Source organism: Lethenteron reissneri, chromosome 45 (genome assembly GCF_015708825.2).
Source record: "Lethenteron reissneri isolate LAM-NWPU_2019-01 chromosome 45, ASM1570882v1, whole genome shotgun sequence".
Taxonomy (NCBI): domain Eukaryota; kingdom Metazoa; phylum Chordata; class Hyperoartia; order Petromyzontiformes; family Petromyzontidae; genus Lethenteron; species Lethenteron reissneri.
This window is the reverse complement of record NC_083823.1, coordinates 2,048,688-2,075,798: the sequence shown is the minus strand read 5'-3', so window position 1 is coordinate 2,075,798 and position 27,111 is coordinate 2,048,688. Positions and strand designations below refer to the sequence as shown.

Below are 27,111 nucleotides of genomic sequence, written 5' to 3'. Positions count from 1 at the left end.
TTTTCTCGACCCCAGAGGGATGATGGGCCAAGTCAACCCACAAACCAGGGTTTGAACTCGCAACCTTGTGATTGTGAGTCACCTGACCGGATAGAATGGGGAATATCGATTTCGTGTCTATTTTTTATATTTATATATTGCGTACATTGTCCTATTAAATTTTTAAATCCCAAGGTTTCTTTGAGTCGATGAAAATGATAGCTGTAAAATGCGCAGCCGTGCAATTGCTCCTCTGCACCACTGCTGGCGGCAGGGCCCCCCAATTCAAGGGAGCCCCCCCCAGGGAGCTGGCTAGACGTCTTTTGAAAGAGGCAGGAGTTACCCACACTTTACCCCACCACACCCGACCTTCCGATCAACCTAATTATGGTGTTCCCGTTGATACTGCCGGGGTTTAAGAAACTCTCTCCACATTAAAATTAAATACTGATATAACTACTGCCATTTCGTACAAGTAAAAACACATTCTGCATAACACTTAAAACGATAATCCTTCTCCTTTTCACATCCTCAGTTGCTTGGAGTACACAATAGTCGTGCTCCTAAATTGTAAAGCGTCTTGATTGAATCTCAGCGGGATACCTTGGCCTAAAATGAATGAATACGTACATAAATATTCCTTTCTGTGTGTGTGGTGTGTATATATATTACATTCTGGAATCAACACAGCCTTGGCAGAGCAGCGATGCGGAGCTGCTTAATAAAAACACTGCCTTCTGGGTACGAGACCCCAGCTCACGGGAGATTTGCGCAAAGCGTAGCGCGAGCCGTTTGTTTGGGACGCCCTGAAGATCCGAATCTCACTCCTTATGCGTTGTTGTCTCTCTCCTCCCATCCCTTGTCTCTGTGCGTGCGTCTTTGTGTCTGCCTCTGTGTCTGTCTCTCAGGGTGTTTAAGAAATCAAGCCCCAATGGGAAGGTAAGGCACACTCTCTCTCACTGCCAGTGTGTGAGTGTGACGAGGAGCTGGTGGCCAAGGCTGCTGTGGGTTCACCGTCTCTCCTGACACCACTCCTGGATCAATTCTCACATTAAAACAGCTCGCACGTACACAGCCGCAAATACGCACACACACGCCAATACATACACACACGCTTATATATATAAATACACACACGCTTATATATCTACACACACACACACGCTTATATATACACACACGCACGCTTATACACAAAGACACGTCAATAAATACGCATGGCAATACATACACACTTATATATACACGCGCACACACACAAAGACCCCCGTATAGCCTTCAACAGACTGGCGAGGCAAGTGCTGTTAGCGAGCACCTAATGAAGGCCGGCACGGCACACGCGGGGCTGGGTGGGCAGCACCACGCCCGGCCGCCTTTGTCTCCCTCAGCGGCGGTGTTGTTTTCACTGTTACTTGCACACTGCACCGGGTACTCATTCGAGGCCAAGTCGACCGAGGCGAGAGGCCAAGGAGCGGTTCAAGGAGCGGGGAATCGGAACATGGGTTGCCCGGGGTTCGTAGCGGCGCAGTGCCTCTGATCATAATTTTTCGATTTAAAGCTTTTGTGACTGCAGGGATTCATCTTCTTGGTTCTTTCGGTAATTATTTCCCTTCTACGTGACTTTACCGAAAGAACCAAGAAGATGCCTCTGACCACTTGCGCCACACCGCTCGCCTAAGATCGGATTCGTGTAAAATGCTGGGCTTGTTTAAAATTGATCCACGTGTTTGTCATCGTGTCGCGGACACGATTGGTATTGGGGAGTGGGGGTCAGTGGGGGGGTCTCACCGTCCTTTCGTTATCTCTCCCTCAACGGAGGCGAGGGGGAGAGAGGGGTGGGTTGTCACTTGAGCCTTCCACACTCTGTGTGTGTGTGTGTGGCACATCTCATTCGCAGGAGACGTCATATCTCATTACACCAACAGAGAACCAATTGAACGATACATTTTAATATTTATTTATATTAAAAACTATTTTTTTTAAGTAGGACGTACGCTGCGACGTGGTTTTTCAGCCGTGGTTAAAAATGGAGAACTTTCAAAACGGAATGTAGATTTGAATGCCGATTGTGGAAGTTTAAATGCGGACCCATACTGCATGTCCGATGCCAGTATTGTTTGTTTAGTGGTGGACTCTCCTCCTTGAGAACCCTGAAATTGATTTTTATCGACACTAACTGCAGAAACTAGATTTAACTTTTATCTATCCACTGCTGGGTGAAGGCCCCCTCCCCAAGCTATTGCCGTCCTGAGAAGCCAACGTGTCAACTCGCTCCAACGCACGGAGCTCATCTCATTGCTTCTCCTCGGTTGACGAAGACGCGCCAATGTTGCCTCCCTTCGGCTGCCGCTCCCCCGGCCCTTTGCAGGAGCAGAATCAGAATATGAAGTCGTACTGGACGAATTCGACGAGCTATATAAAGCAGATGTCTCGTCGGGGTGGGTCAGAACGTTACAACAACAAACAATACAAAAAAACAATAGAAAGGTAAAGGCATCGCTAAATTGTTTTTTAAAAATAAACACAGAAAAAACCCACCGAGCTATTAGCTTCTTTTTCAGCAGCGACCTGGTCACAAATGATATCTCAACGAAGTTGCTCAACACGTGGGTGTGGCGATGCACGCGTCAGGCCCTGCATCAGAGTAGCGAGCGTTCTAAAGCAAGACAGCGAGCACTGTTGGTGTATTTATTTGTGTGATGATACGAAGTCAGGTTTTTTTGCTTTTTTTTTCTCTCCTTCCCACCTTCCTGGATTTTTTGTTCGATTTTTCAATGCTCGCGTTCTAAGGGTCACATTCTGTTATAAAACGAAGAGCTGCGCTCACAAAAGCGAGGGTGATTTTTTTTTTTAACGGTTGCTACCTTTTTGTTCTGTTACTCGGACCACTCTGTTCAGAAATCGCCCGATAATTGGGACCAGCTGATTGCAGAGGTTGAGTGCCAATTGTGACTCTTCATGCGTCTGCCTCGCTCGATAGCGGTTCGCCCGTGGTGCTGCGTCACGGTGTGCGTCACCCTTGCGTTTGCTGGTACACGTTGCTTGCGCCGATGTCTCCCGGCGCGCGACGATCGCTGCGTTCAACGCGCGCCGACCAGAGTAGCGGGTTGACTTTTGCTTTCGGATGCGCTTCTGCGGCAGTATGGAACGCGCCCTTCCGTTCGATATTAGGAAGCCACGGGAGCTGTGCACTTTTAAAAGACTAAATAGAAAACTCGTTTCTTTAAAACTCCTTTTTGTGTGTTTGTTGTCCTCTCCTCGCACCTCCGATTTAGACGTTCAACGTACATACGTGAAGTATGGCCAAACGATGCCGTGAGGAGTGTCTTTGATCCAGCAGTAGATTCACAAAAGCCTGATGATATATATTTTTCCATTGCAAATATCATGTGTATCAACAAAGATCCCCAATAACCGCCAACACAGGCGGTTGTGGCAATTTCTGTAAGCGAGGACCTAATTAAGGCCGTCGCGTCGCCCCATTGCTGGGTACTCATTTAAGGCTGAGTGTACCTAAGAGAGGTCCAATGCTGTATGAAGGCCTCCTCCAGACCATGCCACGCTTCGGTGTTGCTTGATCATAGTTCACCCTGCTGGTCAGTGCGGGGGGGGGGGGGGGAAGAGAGAGCCACTGGTATAGATATCACTCGCCACTGATACAAACCATCGCCTGGTACAGAACTCAAGTCCGTGGGTTTGTGCCGGCAGTGCTCTACCCGCTGCACCACCGCTCTCCACACACGTGCGCACACACAGGGTGCATACATCATTGCGTGCAATGTATTTATAAATGCATCAATAACGTTAACGGAAATGGCCATTGTCGAATATTGGGAAGGGATGGCCTTGCCACACCCACCCCCTCACACAAAGACAAAGATCCCCCATATAGCCTTGACAGACTGTAGTGGCAAGTGCTGTTTGTGAGCATTATTGAAGCCCGGAATGGCACACGAGGTAGTGGGTGGCCAACGCCCGGCCGCCTTTGTCTCCCTAGTGGCGATGTTTACCGCACCAGGTACTCATTTGTGGCCGAGTCACCCACCCACCCACTCACACACTCGTCCCTCTGCTCGCTTCGTTCACGGCCACGGGGGGGACACTTTCTCTTGTGCACCTTTCACTGTCCTCCCACACATCTCAACCCCCACCCGTGAAACAGTCCACGTCACCCTTCACGTACATCCTAAGGTCGCACTCATTGCACACAAAGCGCTTGCCACAAATGAACCACAATACCTTGCCGATCTCGTCACGAACTCCGTTAATCCTCACGGCGGCGGCTTTTTGGCTAGCCGTCGAACAAAGACGGTCACTGCATCGCGCGCTTTCGGATGTGCTTCTGCGGCCGTCTGCAACGCTCTTTCAATATTCGGAGCCACTGGAGCTTTACACTTTCCAATCTAGATGGAAAACTAATTTCTTTAGAACTGCTTTTGGTGTTTAGTTTGTCACCCACCCCCCCGCTCCTCCGATTAGCACGGTTGGCTACGTACGGTGCAAAAGAAGTTCTACATACACACCTAGATACTCAGATCCGTCCATCGGCTCCCAGCACAGTCACGGTTCGAATTCACGATCGCACTTCTCGCCATCATCATGATTCTCCGTGGAATCGCACCTGCCTACCTCTATCCACTCTACCCCCCTCCACTAACTCTCCACTCCAGCAACCAAGGCTTTCTGTTGAAGCCCCAAATCAACCTTTCCTTGGTGCGAGGTCGCTCGTTCTCCTCTGCTGTGCCCTCATGATCTGAAACTCGCTTCCACTGTCCGTGCTGTCGTCTCCCTGCCCAAGTCCGATCTCGCTCGAGACCTCTTCCCATCCTGGCTTCGACTGCCTGCCTGCCTGCCTCCCCTCTATACAAGAAATACGTCCAGCGGCTTTAGTAGCGCTCGCACTCAGATGCCGTATTATAATCCACATCGTGCTGTAATTGTATTAATCGCCGGAGCTGGTAACGCCCGTGGGGCCCCAGTGGGCCCTGACATCCTTGACACGCGCTTCCCACTCGTTGACGTCAGCCGCGTTTAAAATTGTAACGGTGCCACCCACACGGCTGCTATTAGGCCGTGGGTTGTGCATCGGCCGTACACGTGCATCGCAGTTCTATTGTTGTCACTCTGCTGCTGGATGAAGGCTTCCCGATTTTTTTTTTTTGGGTCGCCAAATTTTCCACACACCAAACCGCGGGCGTATTTCTCAGTCGGCACTCGGTCTATCGCGACCGCGCAGTATTCTGTTTCTCATGAAGCTCCAACACCTAACGCAGATAACCAGATTCTCCAAACATATGCAATCCTGCTGTCACTCACGGAGATGGAGCGATCACTTCGGCTCGTGTGCAGGGGACCGAGATGGATTGTTGTATCACAGGACAGCGAGTGATAGCAATGGCGTGGGTAGGTCATCATCCAGCAGTGGATAAACTATGGCTCATGATAATTAAGGCAGCGGCTGTCCTATACAAAAACTGCCCCCCGACATGCATTAATTTCACCACCTGACTCACAAACTCCATTGGAGATGGGAATGGCGCAACGTTCTTGTTAGCAGAGAGAGACGCCTTTTAATATTTAACTGATGATTCATATTCAAATGTCACCACGGCGGTTGCGGCACTGTGCTGCGAACCTGGCGACCCGAATTCCACGATGGCATCCCAACTGATTTGTGGCCCCGCTCGTTCCACCATCCCACACCGGCCAAGCGCGCGGGGAAGTCGGGTCGTGCGACCCCCGCGACGGTCTCAAGGCGTCGGGGGAGAAACACTTTCCCCCGCTGCTCTGCGTCGCTTAACCGGCGGGCGGGGGGGGGGATCTTTGTCATGCCTTTATGGTACGTGTGTGTGTGTGCGCGTGGTGTCCGCCCGGCAGGTCACGGTGTATTTGGGGAAACGGGACTTCGTCGATCACCTGGAGCACGTGGACCCCGTCGGTACGTTGACCCTCGACGCGGCCGCACCCGCCGCACTTTGCCGTGACAAGGGTGCGCAGCCGTTGAATGCGCGCTGTTAGGTGCAACTTGACTTAGGTGGGGGGGGGGGGGGGGGCACCGCAGTGTTTGCGAAATGTCTGAAATCACTCTCGCTCAATTATATTTTTGCTACCCAGTGCTACGCGCAAACTGCTGATGAGACTTAATGAAGTGGAAATACCCCCTGTCCGAGCAATTGCTGCCGGTTTAGGCACTTTCAGCAGGAGGCCACAGATAAAAAAAAGACTTGTGGTGTTAATGAGCTCTTGCAATAAATATACCATCTTGAGGTTCATCGCCACCTACGGAGCACTTGGCATGGTCACACCAGCGTCGCATCCAACGCCCTGACAGACCGCACTGGTCGATATGCGGTCCTGTCTGTAGAAGCGGGAGTCGCACTGACGCACGCAGATCATGACCTTACACACGGCAGCAGCCACCAGTGATTGCTTTCCAGTTTGTTCACAGCCTGCACTCCCCCCGCACCTCCGATTAGCACGGTTGGCTATGTATGGTACGAAAGAAGTTCTACATATATACTGTCGCATACCGGCACTTTCTGACCCCAATTTGTATATGTAAATAATAACTGCTTGTAGATCCCTTTCCATCATCACACGTTGACTTGTCATCATCGTAAGCTTCTGCTCTCTGCCGAGAGAAGGATGTGTACCTTGAGTTGAAGCCAGCTCTGTGGCGTTAAGAGTGACCTCGCGCTAACCGATTTCTCCTTCTCTTGTCGTTGCAAAATGTGTCCCGCAGACGGAATCGTACTGGTGGACTCGGAGTATTTAAAAGAGCGCAAAGGTTTGGCACCGTTTTAATTGACGTCATATTTCACGCCCGTGGAGGGGGATGTTTCGTGGCGTGACGTGCGGCGGCTGCATGTGTTTGGCTGTGCGGGATTTAAATCCGGTCCACAATTGCCAGGGGGACCCGCCTGCCAAAAAACCACGATGGATGCCTCCAGAAACGCATCTTGCATCTATTTACTAGAAAACGGCAAAGGCTTTGAACTGGCGGCACACCAGATTTCATTTTTCCGTTTAACTTTGGTACACGCCATCACCTGTTGCGTTCGTACGGTTAAAGTTTTTGTTGTATGTGATTGTTATTGTCGTTGGTGGAAAAAACTGCATTGCAGTCTTGCCATCCATAACAAAGGTGTGCTCTCATGTCAGTGTGACTCTTGTATGCGACGGGCTTGAACGTGATGAGAGAACGAGTCTTGATAGAAAAAAAACCAGGCCTACTATGTTTGGCAGTAGAACTACAAAAGGCAGCCAAGTGGACGTAAAAAACGAGTCCCTAAAATGTGGAGCATGGATAAAATAGTTGTAAAAATTTAGCAGCGTTGATATTCACTGGGGCTTTCATGGAACGAAAACATTATTTGGAACATTGAGATGAAAAATTGGAGCGCCTTCCCACAAAAAACGTATTCTGCTCACGGATTAAACATTTTATATGTCATTTAAAATTAAAATAAACGAGATCAGGATGCAGCGAATGGGTTGCAAGTTCAAATAATTCTCCGTGTGACAGATGCCGAACATTTACGCACACAATCGGGAAGCAACCTTTACAAACGGCGCGCGAATCTTAGAGGCACGATGTCACAAGCAAGTGGCCATCACAGGCAAAAACGGTTCCATTTCAGAAAATGGAAACGTTCGTCAACTTAATCGGAGTGGACGCTTAGCGACACGCGGCACGACCCGAAGACGCATCGGAGAGTCGTGCAGCACGGCAGCACGTTAACCAATGCAGTAGTCTCTTCAACCATTCCCGGAGTTTTTAAACAAATCAGACGGCCTGGGACGCACGGCCCAGACGCGTGCATCTACAACGTTTGACAGCTGTTTCTTATTTGGGTCGCGGCTTCCTTCACGTGCCGCTCGTAAAAATAGTGCATTGTGGGGTGAAAGAGAGGCACCCGAGTGCGTGAAACCAAATCAAGATGCTCCGCGACTGTTTTTCTTGTGGTTGGGGTTCAATGAACTCTGCCGCCACCATCATCAAGAGCATGGGTTTTAATCCTGGGTTGTTGCAGTCACCCGTGATTTTTAAACTGGGCTCTCGATTGCATCGAGTTAATGGTCACCAGCACTAAAAAAAAAACCCATCACCTTCGATTTGGTTTTTCACCGAATTTGGGCTAAATTCCAGCTCTGATAGTGGTTTTGAAATGCAGTGTTTGACTGCCTTATGCGGAAAGTACTTGTCTGCAGCAGGGCTTGTGGGAAAGTGCCACAGGGGACCAGGAAATTGCGACTTATAACGAAACGATGTATAACGGGGAATCTCCCCCCATAGTGTTTAATAGGTGGGGTGGTGATAGGGACAGCATTGGCTATGCGACGCAAAATGAGGCAATCTCTCCCATAAGAAACGATGGCATAAGGGAGGAATAGGGGCTAACTTGTAAATGTGGCGTTTTATACCTATAAACCAAAATACGTACTGTAGATGTACAGAAAACTAGGTACTGTACACATACTGTATATGTATTTGTGAAACGCATTTGTGAAATTTTTAAGCAATGACGCAAACAGAAAGCCAATTTTAGTGTAAAAAAAAAAAACCCCACAATCTTAGACAGCATTTTAAAAAGATCTTACCTTAACCTATAATTTTTATGATCTTACTTTTGTGGGAGTGGATGGATTGTTGTCGATATTTAGTTTTTTTTTTAAGTCGCGCCGATTACTATGAGCACTAGTAGCTACGATGGGACTGAGAAGATTGAGGTTCATGCGCGAGTTCAGCCGAGGCGAATCAAAAACACGATATTCGTCACTGTGGTGGCCGTGAGCGGGAATCAAAGTCGGGTCGCCGGGCTCGCAGCGCCGCGCGTTGACTGCTATGCACCCATGCACTGCGTTTTAGACTCGTCTCCGCAGATCTGAGTCAAAAACTACCTATATATGCGGGAAAATGTTACGCCGTGCTCCTCAAAAAGTCGTCGACGTGAGTCTGAAACGACGTATATCAGGGACCCCCTGTGCTCTATTTTGTGGATGATGAAGATCACTTGAGTCTCAGAAGTAGTCTCGCGAAATCTGCTTTTGCGGGAAGTGCCTTGATGGTGACAAACCGCTCTTCAAACGGGCCTCTCGTCTCTTGACACGAGGCCAATAGTGCACTTCTCTCTGCTCCCTCTCACTCTACTCCGTGCACTCTTCCCCGCCAGCAACCAAGGCTTCCTATCCCAAGCCCGCCAGTCAAAATCAATCCGCGCGAGGTCGCTCGTTTTCGTCGTCTGCCGCCCGCTTATCCTGAAGCTCCCCCCCCAGCCATCCGCGTCCAAGTCTCCATCACTGCCATTCCCGTCTGGTCCTTGTGACTACATCTCCATTCAATAATTAAGCCTCCCAACCCCCCCCCCCCACCCCCGGCCCGGGCAGTGTACGTGACGCTGACGTGCGCGTTCCGCTACGGCCGCGAGGACCTGGACGTGCTGGGCCTCACGTTCCGCAAGGACCTCTACCTGAGCACCCTGCAGGCCGTGCCGCCCGTGCCCGAGGAGGCGCGCCCGCTGACGCGCCTGCAGGAGCGCCTCGTCAAGAAGCTGGGCAAGGACGCCTACCCCTTCACCTTCGAGGCGAGCGTCTCCGCGCGCCGGGGAACGTGCCTGCCCCACCACCCCCCCCCCCCACCGCCACCGCGACCACCCCCCGCCCGCGTGCCTTCTCCCACCATCGTTTTGTGTGTTGGCCACGGCGGCCCGCGTCGTGTTTTTTGTTGTTGCTTCCTCGGCGTACCGACGGGCTCGGCCGCTTCTCACGCTCTGTCATGCTGGTCGGTGTGGGTTGCGAGGAATTGAACTCGACTTGTGGGCGGGGGGGGGGGGGGGATACCTAGTGCGGCGTGCTAACCACCGTGACACCGCTCCACTGATTTACCGCGTTTCTGCCGTCGCGTTGACAGATCCCGCAGAACCTGCCCTGCTCAGTCACCCTCCAACCTGGCCCAGAGGACACCGGCAAGGTACGTGCGTGCCGACTCGCTGCTGGATGGGGGTTATTTGACCAACTTTTTCATGTTGGCTGGTGAAGGGTGACATTGGGGCCTTTGACCGGTTATGATATCACTCGCCGATAAGAATATCCGCAGCTGGGAATGGAACTCTGGTTGCGGGGATCATGGCACAAAGTGCTAACCACTCTGCCGCCACTCCGCTGACTCGATTTGTTTCCGTCGTAATTATTAGTGCTACTGTAGTTGTAATGTTTCGCCTTTTCTAGACCGTGCAAGTTCTTTTCCACCACAAAAGCCGAGCCGTGCCACTGACGTCTGATGCATTCCACGCTTGGCTAGCCCCACCCCTGGCCCTGCTGGGCCCCAAGCCAGATTCGGATGTTTTGCAAGGCCAGCGTAGTACAATTCGATGAAATGACAGTGGAAATTCAACCTCGCCGTGTCGGCACAGGTGATGGGATGGTGCCAATGGATGAGGCTGGCGGTGGAATGGTAAACGGAGGGGAGGGAATGCGCCCCAGAGGACGATGAGATCAACTCCTGCTCAGGATTGAGAGGGACTGTGGCATCGCTGGACTGTGATGCAATGGCGAATTTTTCATGGGACGCCTTCATCTGGCAGTGGATATATCCTGACTCAATGACGATGATTACAACCATGGCTTTTCCTTCTCCCAGGCATGTGGAGTGGACTTCGAAATAAAAGCGTTTTGCGCCGAGAACCTGGAGGAGAAAATTCACAAGCGGTGAGTGAGCGACGCTCCTCCGAGCCCCGTGTGGAGAGACCCCCACGACTTGCTCTGCTGTCGTATCTGGTGCCGTTTACCGAGCCCCGACGCGTTGCTCCGCTCATTGCCAGGGACCCACAAGGAAGCTTCCTCTGTCTCGCCGCACGACTCCAACAGTAGCTTGACGTGCCGTGAGCTAACAGGGTTCTCTCGCGACTGGGGAGACCAAAGGCGGTCGATTGGTCGTGGTGTTGGCCACCCACCCCCTCGTGTGCTGTGCCGGCCTTCATAGGTGCTGCTCTCTAACAGCACTTGCCCCAACAGTTTGTTAGGGCTATACAGGGGATCTTTGTCTTTGTGCACACGAGGGGGTGGGTGTCCAGCGCCACGCTCGGCCGCCATTGTCTCCCCAGTGGCGATGTTTACACACCGTACCAGGTACTCATTTGAGGTTGAGTCGACCTAGGGGCGGCCCAGGACCGGTTCGGATAATCGCCACTGGTGGTGTGCCGTGAGCGGGAATTGAACCCGTTATAGCCTCCCGCACTGTAACACGCGCCGTGAAAACCGAGGCGATCCATCTCAGGAGATTTGTTCCAGGTGGGATATTCACGTGGAATAGGACAAGTAAAACGATGGGCGCTCGCTAACGCGGTGCACCACTCCCGCCGCAGGAACTCGGTGCGCCTGGTGATCCGGAAGGTGCAGTTCGCCCCGGAGAAGCCGGGCCCACAGCCCATGGCGGAGACGACGCGCCAGTTCCTCATGTCCGACAAGCCTCTGCACCTGGAGGCCTCGCTCGACAAGATGGTGCCCGCCACGCAGACTCGCACACACACTAGCAACACACTCGCAGTACACTCGCAGCAGGCACGCGGTACACTCGCAACACACCGGTACACTCGCGGCAGGCACGCGGTACACTCGCAACACACCGGTACACTCACGGCAGACTCGCAACACACTCGCATACTCGCCGAAAACTGGCACACTCGCAATACACTTGCAGACTTGCACACTCGCAGCACCATTGCGTCACGCACACACACGCTCATAGGCGCAAACATGCGCGCGTTCCCGCCGTGCCAATTTCGACCGCCTGGCGGGTGCGGATGCCCGGCGCTTGTTGTTTTGGATCGTTTCTTGCAGGGTTTGGCGAACGATGAAGTTAAACGAGCGTAAGATTGAGCAGCGGTGCGACAGCAAACCGCCTCGACCACCGCAAACCCTCGCGCTAATGACGCGCGTAAAACACCAACTGCTGATTTGCAGTCTTTATCGATCCACTGCTGGATGAAGGCCTCGCCCATGCTGTATCGGTCGCGAGGTTTTCTTGTTTGCCCATGCTTCGCCACGCTGGTCAGTGCGGATAGGTGAAGGTGGGTGAGTGTAGATGTGGAATAATAATAATAACAACCTGGCGTCGTGCATGATGAAGGATAGGTGAGCTCGGGACCTAGGACCGTTTCATATATTTCTGTATGAAACGATGTTTCTCTTTAAACGCATTTGCTGAGCCCAGTCCCACGATGTCAAGTAGCCAGCAACAAACAGCACTGTCAACGTTGTAACAGCTGAGAGTTGACACAAACGTCTCTTGGATTGGGCAAGGTAATCGTCGATGAGCTCGGGGGGGCGGGGAGGCGACGATGGGAAAGGAATTAAAAGTTGGGAACGGGGAGGTACGACCACGTGAGGTGTGGAAAGGGGTGGGTGAGAATTGGGAAGCGTGACCAGTCAACGGGGAGGACAGAAGGGGGCGGTTTTGGATGGGGGGGGGGGGGAGATAGCTGGTGAGGAATACCAAGTAACTATGTATGTTGTATGTTGAACTTATTTCGCACCGTACGTAGCCAACCGTGCTAATTGGAGGTGCGGGGGAAGGACAACAAAACTGAACATGAAAAGCAGTTCTAAAGAAATTAGTTTTCAATCTAGATTGGGGCTTCCGAATACCGCGGGGAAGTTTGCGTTTTTTACATTTAATAAAGGGGGAGGAAGTTATCTCCGAGCGTTGAAGATGAACAGAAATGGAATAGAACGGATTAATTTCAAATGGTGTTTGTTTGAAAAATGTGCGCCGTTCTATTGAGCACGCCGGCTCTAATTGCTGCGTCACGCTGTGTCGGCAGCTGCCTCTTGGCTAAAATGATATTTTCGATGAAAATGTCATCTTTTGATCGTACGTTTTTTTCCCCTCTTTTTAATGGAAACGCATATCGTGGCCAAAACGTCTCTGGCAACGTGATTTTTTAAAGCGCGTGTCGTATAATTTCGCTCCTGGTGAGTGTAGCGGTTTAGCGCGTTGCACAACGAGACCCGGCGACCCGAAGTTCGATTCCCGCTCACGACCAATAATGGCAGCGAGTATTTGAACCGGCGCTGGGCCTCCGCTATGTCAACTCGGCCTTAAATCCAGTACCTGGCGAGGTGTGCAAACATCAGCACTAAGGAGAGACAATGGTGCCTTCCTTGGTGCTCGCTAGCAACACTTGCCACAACAGTCTGTTCAAGGCTACACAGGGGGATCTCGGCGTTCGTGTTGTTGTTGTTTTTCACCAGATCTATTACCACGGCGAGCCCATCAACGTGAACGTGCACGTCACCAACAACTCGACAAAAACGGTGAAGAAGATCAAGATGACCGGTGAGATTTCGGCAAGGGCATGCGATGCGGTGCCACTTCGCATCGACATCGGGGCCACCCCCCACCCCACTTGCGTCTCAACGTGCCGGACAACGCGCGCATCGCGTGGACCAGGGGTCGGCAGCCTGTGGCTCCGAAACGCACGTGCGCCTCTTTAAGGACTGCTTTTGTGGCACCTGAGAGAATTTGTTTTCTTTTACCCAATTCGAAAAAAATGTCCTCTCTCTTGTTCATTTGGCTACCAGCCCCTGGCGTAGACGGTCATGTTTCATGTCACGTTGATAATTGTCGCAGAAATATTCGTGCGACGAGACGGGGAAGGTCGTCTTGAGCCTGGGCTTGAACGAGGGCGGGGAGTCACTGGCACGGGTGGCTGGGCGGGGCGGGGAAGGAGGAGACGGAACAAACTCCCAACGAGCAGAGGTTGACTGGGTGCTTTGACAGAAGACTTTGTAAACGCGCCCGTAAGAATAGTAATACGAACGGAATGTGCATATACCAGAGAAGCCTCGCCGAGTCTCGAACACTTTTTTCATTAGCCTCCTGCACTGGGATGTTTGTTCCTCAATTATTTTTCATTTTTACGAGCGCTTTGCTGTTGCTGTATGTGATGGAAACCGGAGACACTCTGAGAAAGCCCCCCCACGCGTTTTACGGCATGACGCTCGCTGGTCTGCGCAGATAGGTTCACGACCTATCTGCTGTACTACCCTCCGCTTCTACTCGGCCAGGAGGTGGCTCAGCGGGAGAATGAGCAACTCGCAATCGGGAGGTTCCATGTTCAACTCCTGGTTAGGGGTTGTTGACTCGGCCCATCATCTCTCAAGGGTCGCTAAAATGAGAAGCACGTTGCGGGGAAGTCAACTGTGGTTTGTTTTGTGGATAGACTCGCCCACGTCATAGGCATGTGGAATTTCCACCACTGGCTCCAGTGGCTCTAAACAGCAGATATGAGTACCACTTCATTGCTCCTTTGAGCAGAAAATTACTTGGAGTTTGACGACTACTGGCTATTCTAAAGCCAAATGGGTTTTGGAGATTTACAAATCTGCATGATCTTCCCGGCTCCGCCTGCAAATGCGCTGGATTATAAACTTGCACCGGACACCCGCTTGGACGTAAAGTCGTCCCGTCGTTAACGCGAGATCCCACGGAGAGACCTGGAAGCGGAGGAATTGAGGCTCTCTATTTGCAATGTAATTAGCACGGCCACATGGGTTTCATTTTCGGCCAGACGCGTGCGCGTATTCTTAGCTCCCAGCCTTTGAACCTCCTCTACCCCTTGTGACCTGTGAGCCTCGGCTGTGATCCCTCATCACAAACCTCAACTGTGTTGTAGCGCCCGCTGAATTCCTGGCTCCAAGCGTTTTAGTCCGAAACAACACTCGTAAGCATGCGCTCTCTCCGTATGTCTGTTATGAGGTTTCCATGTGCTTGCTGTGTGTGTGTGCGCGCGTGTGTGTGTGCAGTGCGCCAGTTTGCCGACATCTGCCTCTTTAATACGGCTCAGTACAAGTGCCCGGTGGCAACGGAAGAGGGAGAGTGAGTACACGCACCCTCACACAAAACTACTGTTTAAACACTTTTTTTTATTTCACCAGGTAAGGCCTCACTGAGCTATATTGCTTTTTTCGGGAGTGGCCTTGCCACAAATGATAGCTCAAAATAGAGTCTTATTATCACGTGGACATTTATAGCCGCCTAATACTCCGAAAGCACGTTTGATTCTAAATGTGGAGGGAAAAAAACGAAGGGCCTGGAGAAACACCCACGTGACTGTGGGGCGAGAGACACGCTAATTGGAGCGGGGGGAAAAAAACACTTTTAAAGATTTTTTTTTTAACCAAGAGCGACTAAATTTTCCACGCGATGATAGCGAGGGTTGCTGTGAGATCGGATTCTAAAATCCAAAATGCAACATTTGTAAAATGGGCCCCCGATTAATTAAGTACGTCCCCCACCACCCCCAAATGTTTTCAAAAGTGCTGAACCCAGCCTAGAATGATGATCCTAATTCGTAATAAATTCGTATAAATAAAACGTGGGGATTAAACACAGCACCACACACGGACATCTGTCTCCCCAGCCTTGATGTTCAAGTTTAAGTCTGACTTCACCTTGACTGGAGCTATACGGGTATGATTATACACTGGTCAACACACTTTTTCTGGCATAAGGTATTCCAACGGGTTTAAGGTTATTTTGGGGTGCTGATTCCAAATGTGTCTATCACATCAGGTTTTTGAGATATCAAATATTGCATTTTCAATAAAAACCGCAAAAGAAAAATATTAAATTAATGTGGATATCTACATAAAATGATATTATAAACACACTATCCTAAAAATACAGCCCCATATTTTAACACTAAAGCAGTCACTGACTCGCAACAACTTGCAATCATAAGTAACAGAGTTAATTTTGGGTAAAATCAAGGAAAATGGGGTATGCCGATAGCATAAAAATGAGATGTGATAGAGCAAATCTAAGATCAGATTTGGAATCAGCACCCTGAAATTAGTCTAAAACAGCTGCAAAAGTCCAGGCCAGAATTTATTTTTTGTTGACCAGTGTTATTCACACAATTGACATATCCCTGGACGAAATCTTCTGCTGCTGTGTTGCGCTGCATTGCACCATTGTGCTCGTCTCTTGCGTTGTGTCATTGCATTGCTCCTACGCTGTCGTTGCGTCACGCTGCGTTGCGCCGCCGTGCCGTCTCCTGCGCGAACGTGTCGCTGCGTTGCACCCGAGTTGTTGTTGTCGCGCCGCATCACCACGCCACCGCATCGTGCCGCGCAGCGACACGGTGGGACCCAGCTCGACGCTGTGCAAGGTGTACACGCTCACCCCGCTGCTCGCCAGCAACCGGGACAAGCGCGGCCTGGCGCTCGACGGGAAGCTCAAGCACGAGGACACAAACCTCGCCTCCTCTACCATGTGAGCACCGCCCGCCCGCCCCCATCCGGCAGCGGATAGAGCGTGACGAAGAGGAGTTGTCGTTGGGGGGTGCGCGTGCGGGTGGCAGTAGGGGCGAGGCGAGAGTCCGAGGAGCCTCTTGCGGATGCAGAGTGCGATCTTGGAATTGATCTGAGATGGGATTGGCAGCCAGTGGAGGAGGGATTCGAGTCATTGGGCCTGCGTGGGCACGAGGAGTCTTGGTGGTTCCGCTGTCGTCTTCGGAGTGTAATATTTCTTTCTCAAGAAGTGTACGAGCATTGTATAATCGGCTTCTGTGTCTTGACACTTCATTGTCGTCCTCATCATGAATGACCATTTTTGTAAGAATTTTCATAATTTACTTCGTCATTATCGCCGCCATCATCATCATCATCATCATCGTTGTATTCCTATGCTGCTTTCAGAGTCCAGGATGGAGCCAACAAGGAGGTCCTCGGGATTCTGGTCTCCTACCGCGTCAAGGTCAAGCTCATCGTATCTCGGGGCGGGTGAGGATTCCACATCAGTCCTATACTATATACTGTGTGTGTGTATATACACACACACCTGTGTCCAAGAGCTAATTAACTCCTCCGGAAGGTTTACGCATCACCATCTCATCAATGCAGCCGGTCCACCGCCCACGGGGGGCTGGAACCACTCCCACCCCCCCCCTGCGAGCCGATTTGTCGCTCGCGATGGATTCCCCCACGTGGGGTGAATGTGGGCGTCGGGCAGTGCCGTATCCCGCGCGTCGGTAGCGGCCGTAGTGTAAACTCTGCGATTAGCCGTATTATTTAATGTGCTCTGTTTGAACGATTTCCAGTGGATTTTGGGAAGCGTTGGAAGCATCAGCTGCTCTGCCCGTCTCTCTGTTCATCCATCTCACCGCGTTGTGGGGTCACGGTAAATCCCGTGAGTCACGGGCGGCTGACGCCTGGATTCGAACCCAGGGTCTCAGCGGTGCCGGCTGACCTCCGAACCATCCAGCCACTTGCGCGCATTCGACCGACGTAGCAGTTGCGTGGGAATGAAACGCTTGCGGCATGGTGCACCTGGCAACGGGGGAGGGAGGGGGGGAGGGGATGGGGTGACAAGGAAGAGTGGGAAGCGCATCAGGCACCGTCTGCGAAGAGAATCGTAGGAAATAAACGGAAAGACCAAATAACCAATTAAGTGGTTACACACGCCGGCAAAAACAGTCTGTTTGGTGAGGCTGAAATTTCTAGTCCCGCTGAGATGGAGAAACAAATGGCATCGTGCGGTGTTGTCTGATGGGATACCTCTGGCCATTAACACTCGATTGACGAGAGGGAGACGAATGTAACGACGGGGGGGGGGGGGGGGGGTGGGGTGAGGAATAGTAGAAGAGACAGAGGCAGACGGCGGAAGAGACTGCGGCAGCGCGACGATGGTGCCGATTTTCGGAGGCCACTGCCGGAGTTGCGAGCAACTGGGGGAGAAGAATGAAAAATATGAAGGTGGCCTTTTCCCAATCGATTTACCGCAGCAGCAGCAACAACGACAACAACGTGTCCTTCATTAACTCCACATGTCCCTACCAGAGACGTGCCCCCCCCCCATTAATGCAATTTACCCTTACCACTGATACGTGCCCCCCACCACAATCGTGCATTCCTCACATTCCTCACGAACCACCGTGTGCCTGCCATTACGGCCGTGTTCCTCCCATTGACGTCACGTGCCCCTGCCACTGACTGTGACCACCCCCCGCATTCAAACTACGATGTGCCCCTACCATTATCGCATGCCCCCTGCAACGTCAAAGGGGATTGCATGGAGGTGGGGCAGACGCTACTGGAGGCCATAGCCAGGGACAGAGTTGGAAGTTGGTCCAAGAGCACACCCAAAGCCCCCTCCTATCGATTCCTGTCCCGCCCTTTCCACTAAGTGCTGCCCCCCACCCATTAGTGCCACTGCTCCGCTACCGGCACGTGGAACCGATCGTCACCTTGTGTGCCCCCGCCCTCCCCCCGCCAGGGATGTAGCAGTGGAGCTGCCGTTCACACTGATGCACCCCAAACCCGTGGAGGAGTCTTTGCCCAGCACGCCGTGCGGTGAGCATACGGGAAGGGGAGGCCGGGGGTGGGGGGAGAGTGGGGGGAGGTGCGGGATCGGGGGGGGGGGGGATTGGGGGCGGTGCGAGGGTTTCTGTATATTTGCAGGGTTATTTGGTGTTCCTGCGGTTTGCTTGTTTGGTCACTAGATTTTGGCCCATCGTGATCCCCCAAGGCATTAACTTATTGCTCGGAGCGGAGCGTTACGTTGTTACGCATTGTGGCGGCGTGCCGTAGTAGAATCTGCCAGGAGTGTGATTGAATTGGCGCGCGCTTTAGTGTGGTTTATTTATTTACGTGACTCTTTTATGGATGCTTGCTACGGGAGGTCGTTAACAATGCACGTGTGTGTCCATCCATCCAGTTGGCCTCTCCGTGGATGTTATGAATCGAGGCTCTGTATTCAACTGCTCCGATTCACGTGGCTGATCACTTGAGCGTCTCGCTAATGTATCGCCCATGCATTCGCTAGCACATCCGACCGTATGAAACAAGGATCCTGTCTCGCCCGTTGGCCCTGCACCCTTCGGAGCACTTGGAAGCTAAGCAGTACGGGCCTGGTTGGCGCTTGAATGGACGACGGTTTTGTAACACCCAGTTCACCACAGGTCGTGGTGTCCATGTGTAGTTTTGAGCTTGTGAATCACTCGGTCATGGAATTAGCAAAACATGCCCATGCAGGACCCTCCTGAGAAATGAAACTCATTGAAGCTTTCCTGCATAAATAAAGGACATTGTAGTGTCGTAATAGTGGGGTGGGAGTGGTTCATAGCACTGTGAACCTGACAACCTGAGTTCGGTTCCCACCCACAGCTAATATCAAGTGGCAAGCGACATCCGAGCTGGTCCTGGGCCCCCACTTTTTTTACCAACCACACCCTGAACAGCGTGGTGAAGTATTGTCCAAAACCTCCCATGGGGAAACATCCCATGACCAAAATAATGCGGGGTGACAATCATCCGGTGGGGGTGGGCCTGGTTCAGGCTTGTAAACTATTACAGGCCTTGGACTGACCCAGTCTCGGCTGACCCGGCTTGCCCGGTGGTTAACCAACCTGCGGTCCCGTGGGGCATTGCTGGTCCACCAAGCGGTGGGAAGAAGTCCGTGGAACTGTTGCAGATATTATTTGTATATTGTACGGTCCAGGAAGTTTGGGAAGCAACGCAAATGGGGGGCATTGTGCTTTTGAATATATCTGCCCCCTGAGATTGTGGCATTTTAAAAAGCAGTAGTAATATATTTTTTGTCAAACGCCACCATCTCCAAGAAATGTTTTACAGGACATGACATCCCAGTAAATGATATACATGTACTTGAATGCGCTTTCATCATAAACGTGCCAGACCTTGCGTTCAAAATCCATTTGAGCATTCAACCGCCGATCAATGACGCCTCCACAAATCTTTCCCGTGGTGCAAATGTTTACTTGTTTTAATATTTTGTTGTCTCCCTTCAACCCAGCCCTTCCTGAATCAGATGCTCCACTCGATACCAACCTGATAGAATTTGACACAAAGTAAGGATTTGTTTAAAGATAGAGAACAAAAAAATCATAACGCTGAAAATAAAAAAAACTGCTCGGATTAAATCGCGCATGCCCTCTAACACTGCTTGGGAAAGCACGCGGCTTCCTGCTGGGTGCGTCTGTGCTGGGAGGTGCAAAGCTTCTAGGATGAGCGTTCCTAATCATCCTTTCCACAAACCCTCCGTGTGTCCTTTTGTTGCTGTGCTCACGATCGTTGTCCAAGCTGGGATTCCGCGTCCCATCAGTTTGTTTTTATCTTGCAGCCTAACCGCTCGCTCTGCAACGCACGCACGGCACGCTGCAGCAAACTCGGAACATCAGCGTCGATCTTATTTCGTCGTAGACTATTCCGTTCGGCACAATTTGTCTTGGGTGCTCCAAGGCCGATGGCGAGGATTTGTGAGCGGTCTATTTTTTTTGTTTTGTGTCTGCGCGGAATAGCTCTGACGCTGATGGGACTGCATTTGTACTGATCCTGACTAATTGCTCTTTCTTTTCTCTGGCCGTATTTGCAAATGCATGCTTGCACGTGCGTGTCTGTGTGTGCATGTGTGTGTGTTGGAAGTAGTGGTTCTTGCACTGCACCACGAACCCAGCGACTTCAGTTTGATTCCCGGCAATGGCTAACATCCGTGGCAGGTGGTATCACGACCTACCTTGGGCCTCTCCTAGGTCAACTAGACCTTAAATTAGTAAATGGTCGGTGTGTAATTGACATTTCTTGGGTTACAAAGGCAGTTGGGTGTGAGGCTAGCCACACCACACCCGTGTTTGTTGTGTCAGTCTTAATAGGTCCTTGGTAGATGCACTTGCCCCAACAGTCTGTCAGGCTATATGGGTGGGATCTTTGTGCTTGTGGGTGTACGTGGCCGCTTGCATGCACGATCGTGATTATGTTTGTTGCGTTCGCGTGCGTGTTTGTACCTGCGCACGTGCATGCTGTCATTTCATCTCTGCCACTTGGAAAAAAATCTCAGCTTCACCGGAAAAGATAAAGTGGGTGCTCATTTTCTCTCGCTTGCTTCGCTTATCACTGACACTCGAATCGCTGGCCACCTTGTGTAGTCGGTGCACACGCGTGCACTGTGCATTCATATCCAAACACATGCTCGCAATATCCCCAGCGTGCATGCACAAACGAACATTGCATTTTACGAGCTCCGTGGACTTTGTCAACATTAACTTTTTTTTCTTCCCGATTTGACGTCCGGCGCTAATCTCCGCAAAATTTTGTTCCACGCGTGCCCACGCTGTCTTGCGCACACGCCGCACGCTTCCTTTCGCAGCGGAGAGGGCCACGAGGATGACATCGTGTTCGAAGATTTCGCGCGCCAGCGTCTCAAAGGAATCAAGGACGAGAACGACGAAGACAGCCCGCTGTGCTAGCCTCCACGCTGCTGTGTTCCCCTCTGGTTGTAAGAGCACACGACGGGGCTGACCGGCGGGTTTCTTGAACTTCGGAAGAGGGGCCCTTGGGCCAAAGAGAGAGGGTCCTTTTTAGTGCGAAACCTTAAGCCATCTTAAGCCACTTTTATGGGGGGGGTTTTGGTAAGGAAGGGGGACTGAGGCCCATTAATGGCAAGTCCCTGGCAGAGGCTGGGTGATTGGTGATCGTGGGAAGCATCGTCCACCGCTCCTCGTTGCGACAGCGCCAGAATTCGGCTGCCGTGCTCGGACCCGCGACCCGGCGGCGTTTGCGTGGCATCATGGGCATTTCCCATCATGCCTGAAATTCCTAAACACATTTCACCTCGGCGAGTATGAATAGTTTGTTTTTGTTTCGTTTTGTAAAAGGGTTGGAACGTGTCACCATTTTGGGTATGATCTAAATAATAAAGTACATAAAAGGCCATCTGCCTCTGGGCCCTAGATAAGGTTGCCACCTTGTCACAGATCAACCCCCACCGCCCCCCGGCTTGGGTCTATTCAACCTGTGCAGTATACTGTAATAAAATTCAACACAACACCAGCGGATCTCGGTAAAATTCAATTCCTGCCACACGCATGCAAATTCCTGGACTCTTGGGGATCAAACCCGGACAGGTGGCAAGTTCTCGTTGGTCTTTGCCCACATTCATGAATGAACACGCGGAATTTAAGGATAACGATTTTAAACATATAGGGCGTTTACATGTCTCGGCATCCTTGAAGTCTCCTTACACCACATCTCTTCCTAAGCAGTCTATTTGCCCTCTGACAGTCTAGCCGAGGGGGGTCCCAGTGGCGTCTGTTCCTGCACGGCACATGGCAGGAGGAGCGAAGTCGGGTTCTACTGCTGCATTGTCAACACGATGGGGTGCATCAGTGGGGCACTGTTAACGTTGGCACGTCTCGATCTGTATGCGGGGTCGTGATAACGTCGAACTAATTGTTATCTCCATTGCCACCGTGAAGTTAGTGATGGAGGTTTTTAGACTATACACGTGCAGGCCTGCCTACAGTCTGGTCTCTTCTATACGATAGACAGTAGACCGGCAAAAGTGGTCTGGCAGCTTGTTTTGGACAGAACACTGACAGACCAGGCTACTTTTAGCAGCATTACCTAATAAACAGGTTAAGATTACAAGGTGTAAAGTTAATTTGACATGTAGGTTTTCACAGCCAATCGTATGTCATAGTTGATTTTTTTGGGGTTAGGCCACGTAATGATCTGACCAAATGTGCATTGTAACAACTCCCCATTATCCGATGTCAGGTGGGATTTGACAATGTCGGTTGGTGGAAGGTCTTGTGATTGGTGATTACGTGGTCTAACTCAAAATACAATCATGAATCAAGGTATACAGTATTGGCATAATTTCAGATGAGAAGTATATTTAATATAATTTGTGAATAAGATTGTGTAGTATCTTCTATCTACTATTATTAAGTATGCCTCTGGGTCCCGTTTAATGATCTTCAATATAGGATTTATGTTATGGTTATGGTCACTTGGAAAATGTCCTTTGCGGAAATATCCTTTTTGTAATTGTGTTGTGATTATGTATCGTTTAGCTTGAACCGCAATTACGGTCCTCCTGTAATGCACAAACACACACATGCAGATACCCTTGCGTACACAAGCATCTACACATCAGCACTTTGATGATCACAGCTACAAATAGTCACTCACCAACTGTGTCGGTGTACTCGCCTATTGCTGTGATGTGCAGTGTAGAGTTGAACCAAAATAATTTCTTTCGTGGGAAAATTAAAATATGTACCAGTGAATGTGATAACTATATCTCGTAAATATTTCTGAGAAATGTATTTTAACGTGTTTAATAAATGGTTATGGTAATTTTAGATAGCGCTTGGTTCAGTTTTGTATCAGGATATCATAGTGGGGTTTTTTTCGTTTCGGAAAATTGTCTGGACTAATTACACGGTTGCATATACAGTAGCTATGAACATGTGTACTAACTGAGTACTGATAAATGATTTCAATTGTCATGCAATACAGGCTACCATTTAGACCCTTGAACCATAACTCTTGTGCTGTGTGTTTTGTGGAGTGATGGTCTGTTCGGCAGTACGCTAGCCAGTTGCTAACGTTCACGAAGTATACTATGAATATGCCACTTATTATTTTACCAGAAAAGCATCGAGTCTCAAGACTCTTACTCGTGACTTTACTGAAAGACCCAAAGAGTATGAATTCCTGCAGTCACGAAAGCTTTAAATCAAGATGTTTTTCTCAAGACTGTTTTTTTAAAGATTGGTCCTGCATTGGGTTTTGCCAATTCTACGAATGACTTTGGCATTGAGTTGGAGAACCTGGAGACAACTCTGCAGAATACGGAGGGGGCGATACCCACCACTGCCATCTCCTTTAGGTTTGAGTTTATTGTTGGCACGGACAATCTAAAATGCTAATTTTAGATGGATATCGGGTTACAGAAACCTGCTTACAGCACATGAACAAGAACAAAAACATCCAAAAACAACAGCTGCAGGGTCAAGTTCCAAAGTCATGGCCGTGCATCAACATAATGGTACAACCAGCACAACAAATCGCATACAAAACAAAACCCGTCTTGTGACATCTTGCAGCCACATGCCTACAACACCTGTAAAGCCCTAAACCATTCACTAGTACTAACCAGGCCAAGCCCTGCTAAGTGAGATTCTCTATTGGGCATTGATACACAAGCCTTGTTATCAAGGGAGGGACCTAGGTTCAACGCATAGGAAAATAGAGACATTGCAGCTGGACACGCACACACACACACACAAATCGAAAAATGGTTTAGTGCAAAATCAACATGAACATTGCAGCAAAGAAAACATCCTGCGCGCGCGATTCGCTGTCGACTGCGCCGCCAAGAGATAACCTTACAGGGTAGGATATGAATGTGGTGAGTGGGGTGAACTTTTCGCTGACAAGTAGAAGGGACAAGGAAAACAAAAACTGATGGGCTGAAGATCAACATAAAAAAAGAATATGCGATGACAGATGGAAGACAGGAGGAAGAACTTAAAATGTGAATTGGAGATTACAACCTGGAGCAAGTAGATACATTTGTATACCTAGGAGGCCGGATATATCAAGAGGGGAAATCGTGTGGATGAAGTTAAAAAGACTAACCCGCAGCGGCATTTGAAAAACTTAATAAGATCTGGAATGCTGAAGGGATAACCGGGGTTTAAGGTCTCACTGAATAATTTCCGAGTCGCTTGAATACACTGGGAGTAGTTGGCACACGATTTGTAGCTGCACCCATCAATCACCGCCGGGCGGTGGTGGCTATGCACGTGGCCTGGAGTCGAGAACTGCCGCCTACAGCGAGGGTTAGTGGATCTACAAATGCAGGGTGTTTAAAAAATATGGACCCGATTTGAAATCGCTATATCTCTGAAACTGGGTTCATCTTTTTGAAACGTCCTGTATTGTGAAACTCCTTTCCTGTGCGTCGCGGTTGCCATGCCGTGGCTCGCCAGGAGAAGGCGATGGAGGAAAAATGTGGACTCTCACCTGTTCCGTCTTGCATGGAAATTCATGTTTCCTTTTTACACGTGTGGGGTTTCTCCGGGCGTTCCGATTTCTTTCGCATGTAAACGTTCATGAATTGGCTGACAATACCTTCATATTCTTTGGTTTTTTTAGTGTTTTATCTACGTGACTTTACCGAAAAAAACAAAGAATATGAATCTTTGCAGTCACGAAAGCTTCAAATCTAGAATTAATACCTTAATATATAGAGGGCTGCAGAGCTTGGGCGATTGTTGGTGCCGGCTCATCGCATGACTGCCTTCCTGCTTGTCTATGGTTCTATCGTTGAAGTTATAAATCATTTTTCATTTCCAAAAAGCTTAATGTACAAAGTGTTTTTAAAAGCGCTTGTACTCAAAATAAAACGTAAAACACGTTGAAGATCTGGCAGCTATACCAGCGCGTGTTAAAACTCGACTCGCGGAACGGGGAGGGTAATAAGGTGTGGGCCCCGTGCAGATTTCAGAATGTCCACGGACAAGGGACAAGCCTTCCACTCTGCTGTGTGGCTGATGGAGCATTCCATGGGGTGGGAGCAACAAACACAAAGCAAGCAAGAGCACCCACATTCTTCAAACAGACCCTGGGAACCTCGCTCAGCCGGGCACAGTGAGCAGAGGTGGCAGTAGTGGTGCTGGACTTGCAAACAACCCTGCCCATAGTAATAGTAATAGGTTTTTACCCTTTCAACTGGCACAAAAACTGACACCTTTATACAAGGGATCATGTTTGCAATAACCACAACACAAGCAGTCAAAATGCAAACAAAAAGAAACAACTCTGATAATGATATGCACTGTCCTTGAAGCTGATTGGTCCACACCCGAGACAGCTTTTCTTAGAGCCTAGTCTCCATTGGTGTTGGACCAGATGACGCCCATGACCGTGTACAGCCCTTGCAGGCGAGAAAACTGCATATGACGTCTACTGGATGTGCTTCTACTGGGTGCAAACATTTTTTCCGAGTCACTGATCCGCTTGAAATTAAGTCCTGGGTAAAACTGTTAAAATTTAACAAAAAAAACGACGCTATGGTGATGGACTCAGCACTCCTCCTGTATGGGTCACGGTGATAGGCTGTGAGAAAAGCGATGACCAAACGGTGTTGTCTGTAGAGATGGGCTGGTCAAAGTTAACCCCACTTAACGCAGCAGCAGTTTAAAAGATTTTATTAACTAGAAGACATAAGCCCCTTCCGGGCCTCCCTCATCTCCTGGGTCGTGTGGCCATTTGGGGCCTTTTAGCTTCAATTCTAACCTACGAAGCCTCCGCTAAAGGTACTTGTATGTATAATAGGGTTTTCCACTTTTTCCTGGCAACAAAACAGGTGTTAAGATGTTAAAACACCAAACTGGAAGGTTCTGGCAAAGGAGGTCCCATGCAATAGTAAAATCTCAACTACCCTCAGGCGTTAATATACAATAACGTTAAGAATTGTATTTATTGTAAAAACAACATATTAACCATTGCGAATGCTACGCCATGTTAGAGAACAGCCCCCAGTGCTATACATTATTATAGGGCAAGAAGCGTTAAGTGAATATAACATTTCTAGCAAAATTGACACGAATACATTTGCATACACGTTTTTAAATTACTTTTCTGTCCAAGATTTCTTCGTTCCTCTGCTGAAGTGACTTGACCTTTTGAAGGAAGAAAACACGGGGACTTTATCCTACTACTATGTTACACGGTAGAAACGTCAACGGATCCTTATGTCGGTACCCCGAGGTACCAACTAATACAAACTGGCCGAGGCAATTAAATATTTTATTTCTGGGACACAATTCTTGGGTACCAATCAATCCGAAATCAGTGCCACACTCCCCCATGTCGAAACGCAGCGAGGGCGATTGCGCCGAAACCCTGAACGCCACGTGGTGGTGCATCGTTGAGTCCAGCTCGTCGAGATGAGTCGATTGCCCCATCGCCGACCATCAACAGGCTAAGAATGACTGCATCACAGACATTATGCGCGAGCCGGGGTGCTATGTTGCATGGGGTTCAACTGTTCAAATGTGTTCAGAGTCGCGTTGGGAAATGGGTCGCAAATTAAGGTTCTGAGTCGTACATCGAGTCGGAAGTGGCTTTACATAAACTTAAATCGAGCCACAATTGACCTTAGACGTCGTAAATCGAACCGCGATCAGCCTTATACAGATGTGGTAAATCGAGCCGCGGTTGGCCTTATATAGACGTCGTAAATCGAACCGCGGTTAGCCTTATATAGACGTCGTAAATCGAACCGCGGTCGGCCTTATACAAATGTCGTAAATCGAG

General features: G+C 49.9%; 1 protein-coding gene across 5 annotated transcripts in view; it reads left to right on the top strand.

The window, feature by feature from the left end:
• Positions 1 to 23,328, top strand: part of ARRB1 (arrestin beta 1) — a 61,549-nt gene extending 38,221 nt beyond the window's left edge. For 2 of the 5 annotated variants that reach the window (XM_061570533.1, XM_061570534.1), the window contains exons 3-16: positions 888 to 918; positions 5,857 to 5,917; positions 6,722 to 6,766; positions 9,367 to 9,563; positions 9,890 to 9,949; positions 10,619 to 10,686; positions 11,343 to 11,478; positions 13,231 to 13,315; positions 14,785 to 14,857; positions 16,118 to 16,255; positions 16,681 to 16,764; positions 18,257 to 18,333; positions 19,796 to 19,850; positions 21,146 to 23,328. In XM_061570533.1, coding sequence (XP_061426517.1) covers positions 888 to 918; positions 5,857 to 5,917; positions 6,722 to 6,766; positions 9,367 to 9,563; positions 9,890 to 9,949; positions 10,619 to 10,686; positions 11,343 to 11,478; positions 13,231 to 13,315; positions 14,785 to 14,857; positions 16,118 to 16,255; positions 16,681 to 16,764; positions 18,257 to 18,333; positions 19,796 to 19,850; positions 21,146 to 21,245 — 1,210 coding nt within the window. In that variant the 3' untranslated portion in view covers positions 21,246 to 23,328. Of the gene's footprint in view, positions 1 to 887; positions 919 to 5,856; positions 5,918 to 6,721; positions 6,767 to 9,366; positions 9,564 to 9,889; positions 9,950 to 10,618; positions 10,687 to 11,342; positions 11,479 to 13,230; positions 13,316 to 14,784; positions 14,858 to 16,117; positions 16,256 to 16,680; positions 16,765 to 18,256; positions 18,334 to 19,795; positions 19,851 to 20,836; positions 20,856 to 21,145 lie in introns of all 5 variants that reach the window. The other 3 variants (XM_061570537.1, XM_061570536.1, XM_061570535.1) reach the window with 3 other exon arrangements.
• The last annotated feature ends 3,783 nt before the right edge of the window (positions 23,329 to 27,111 follow it).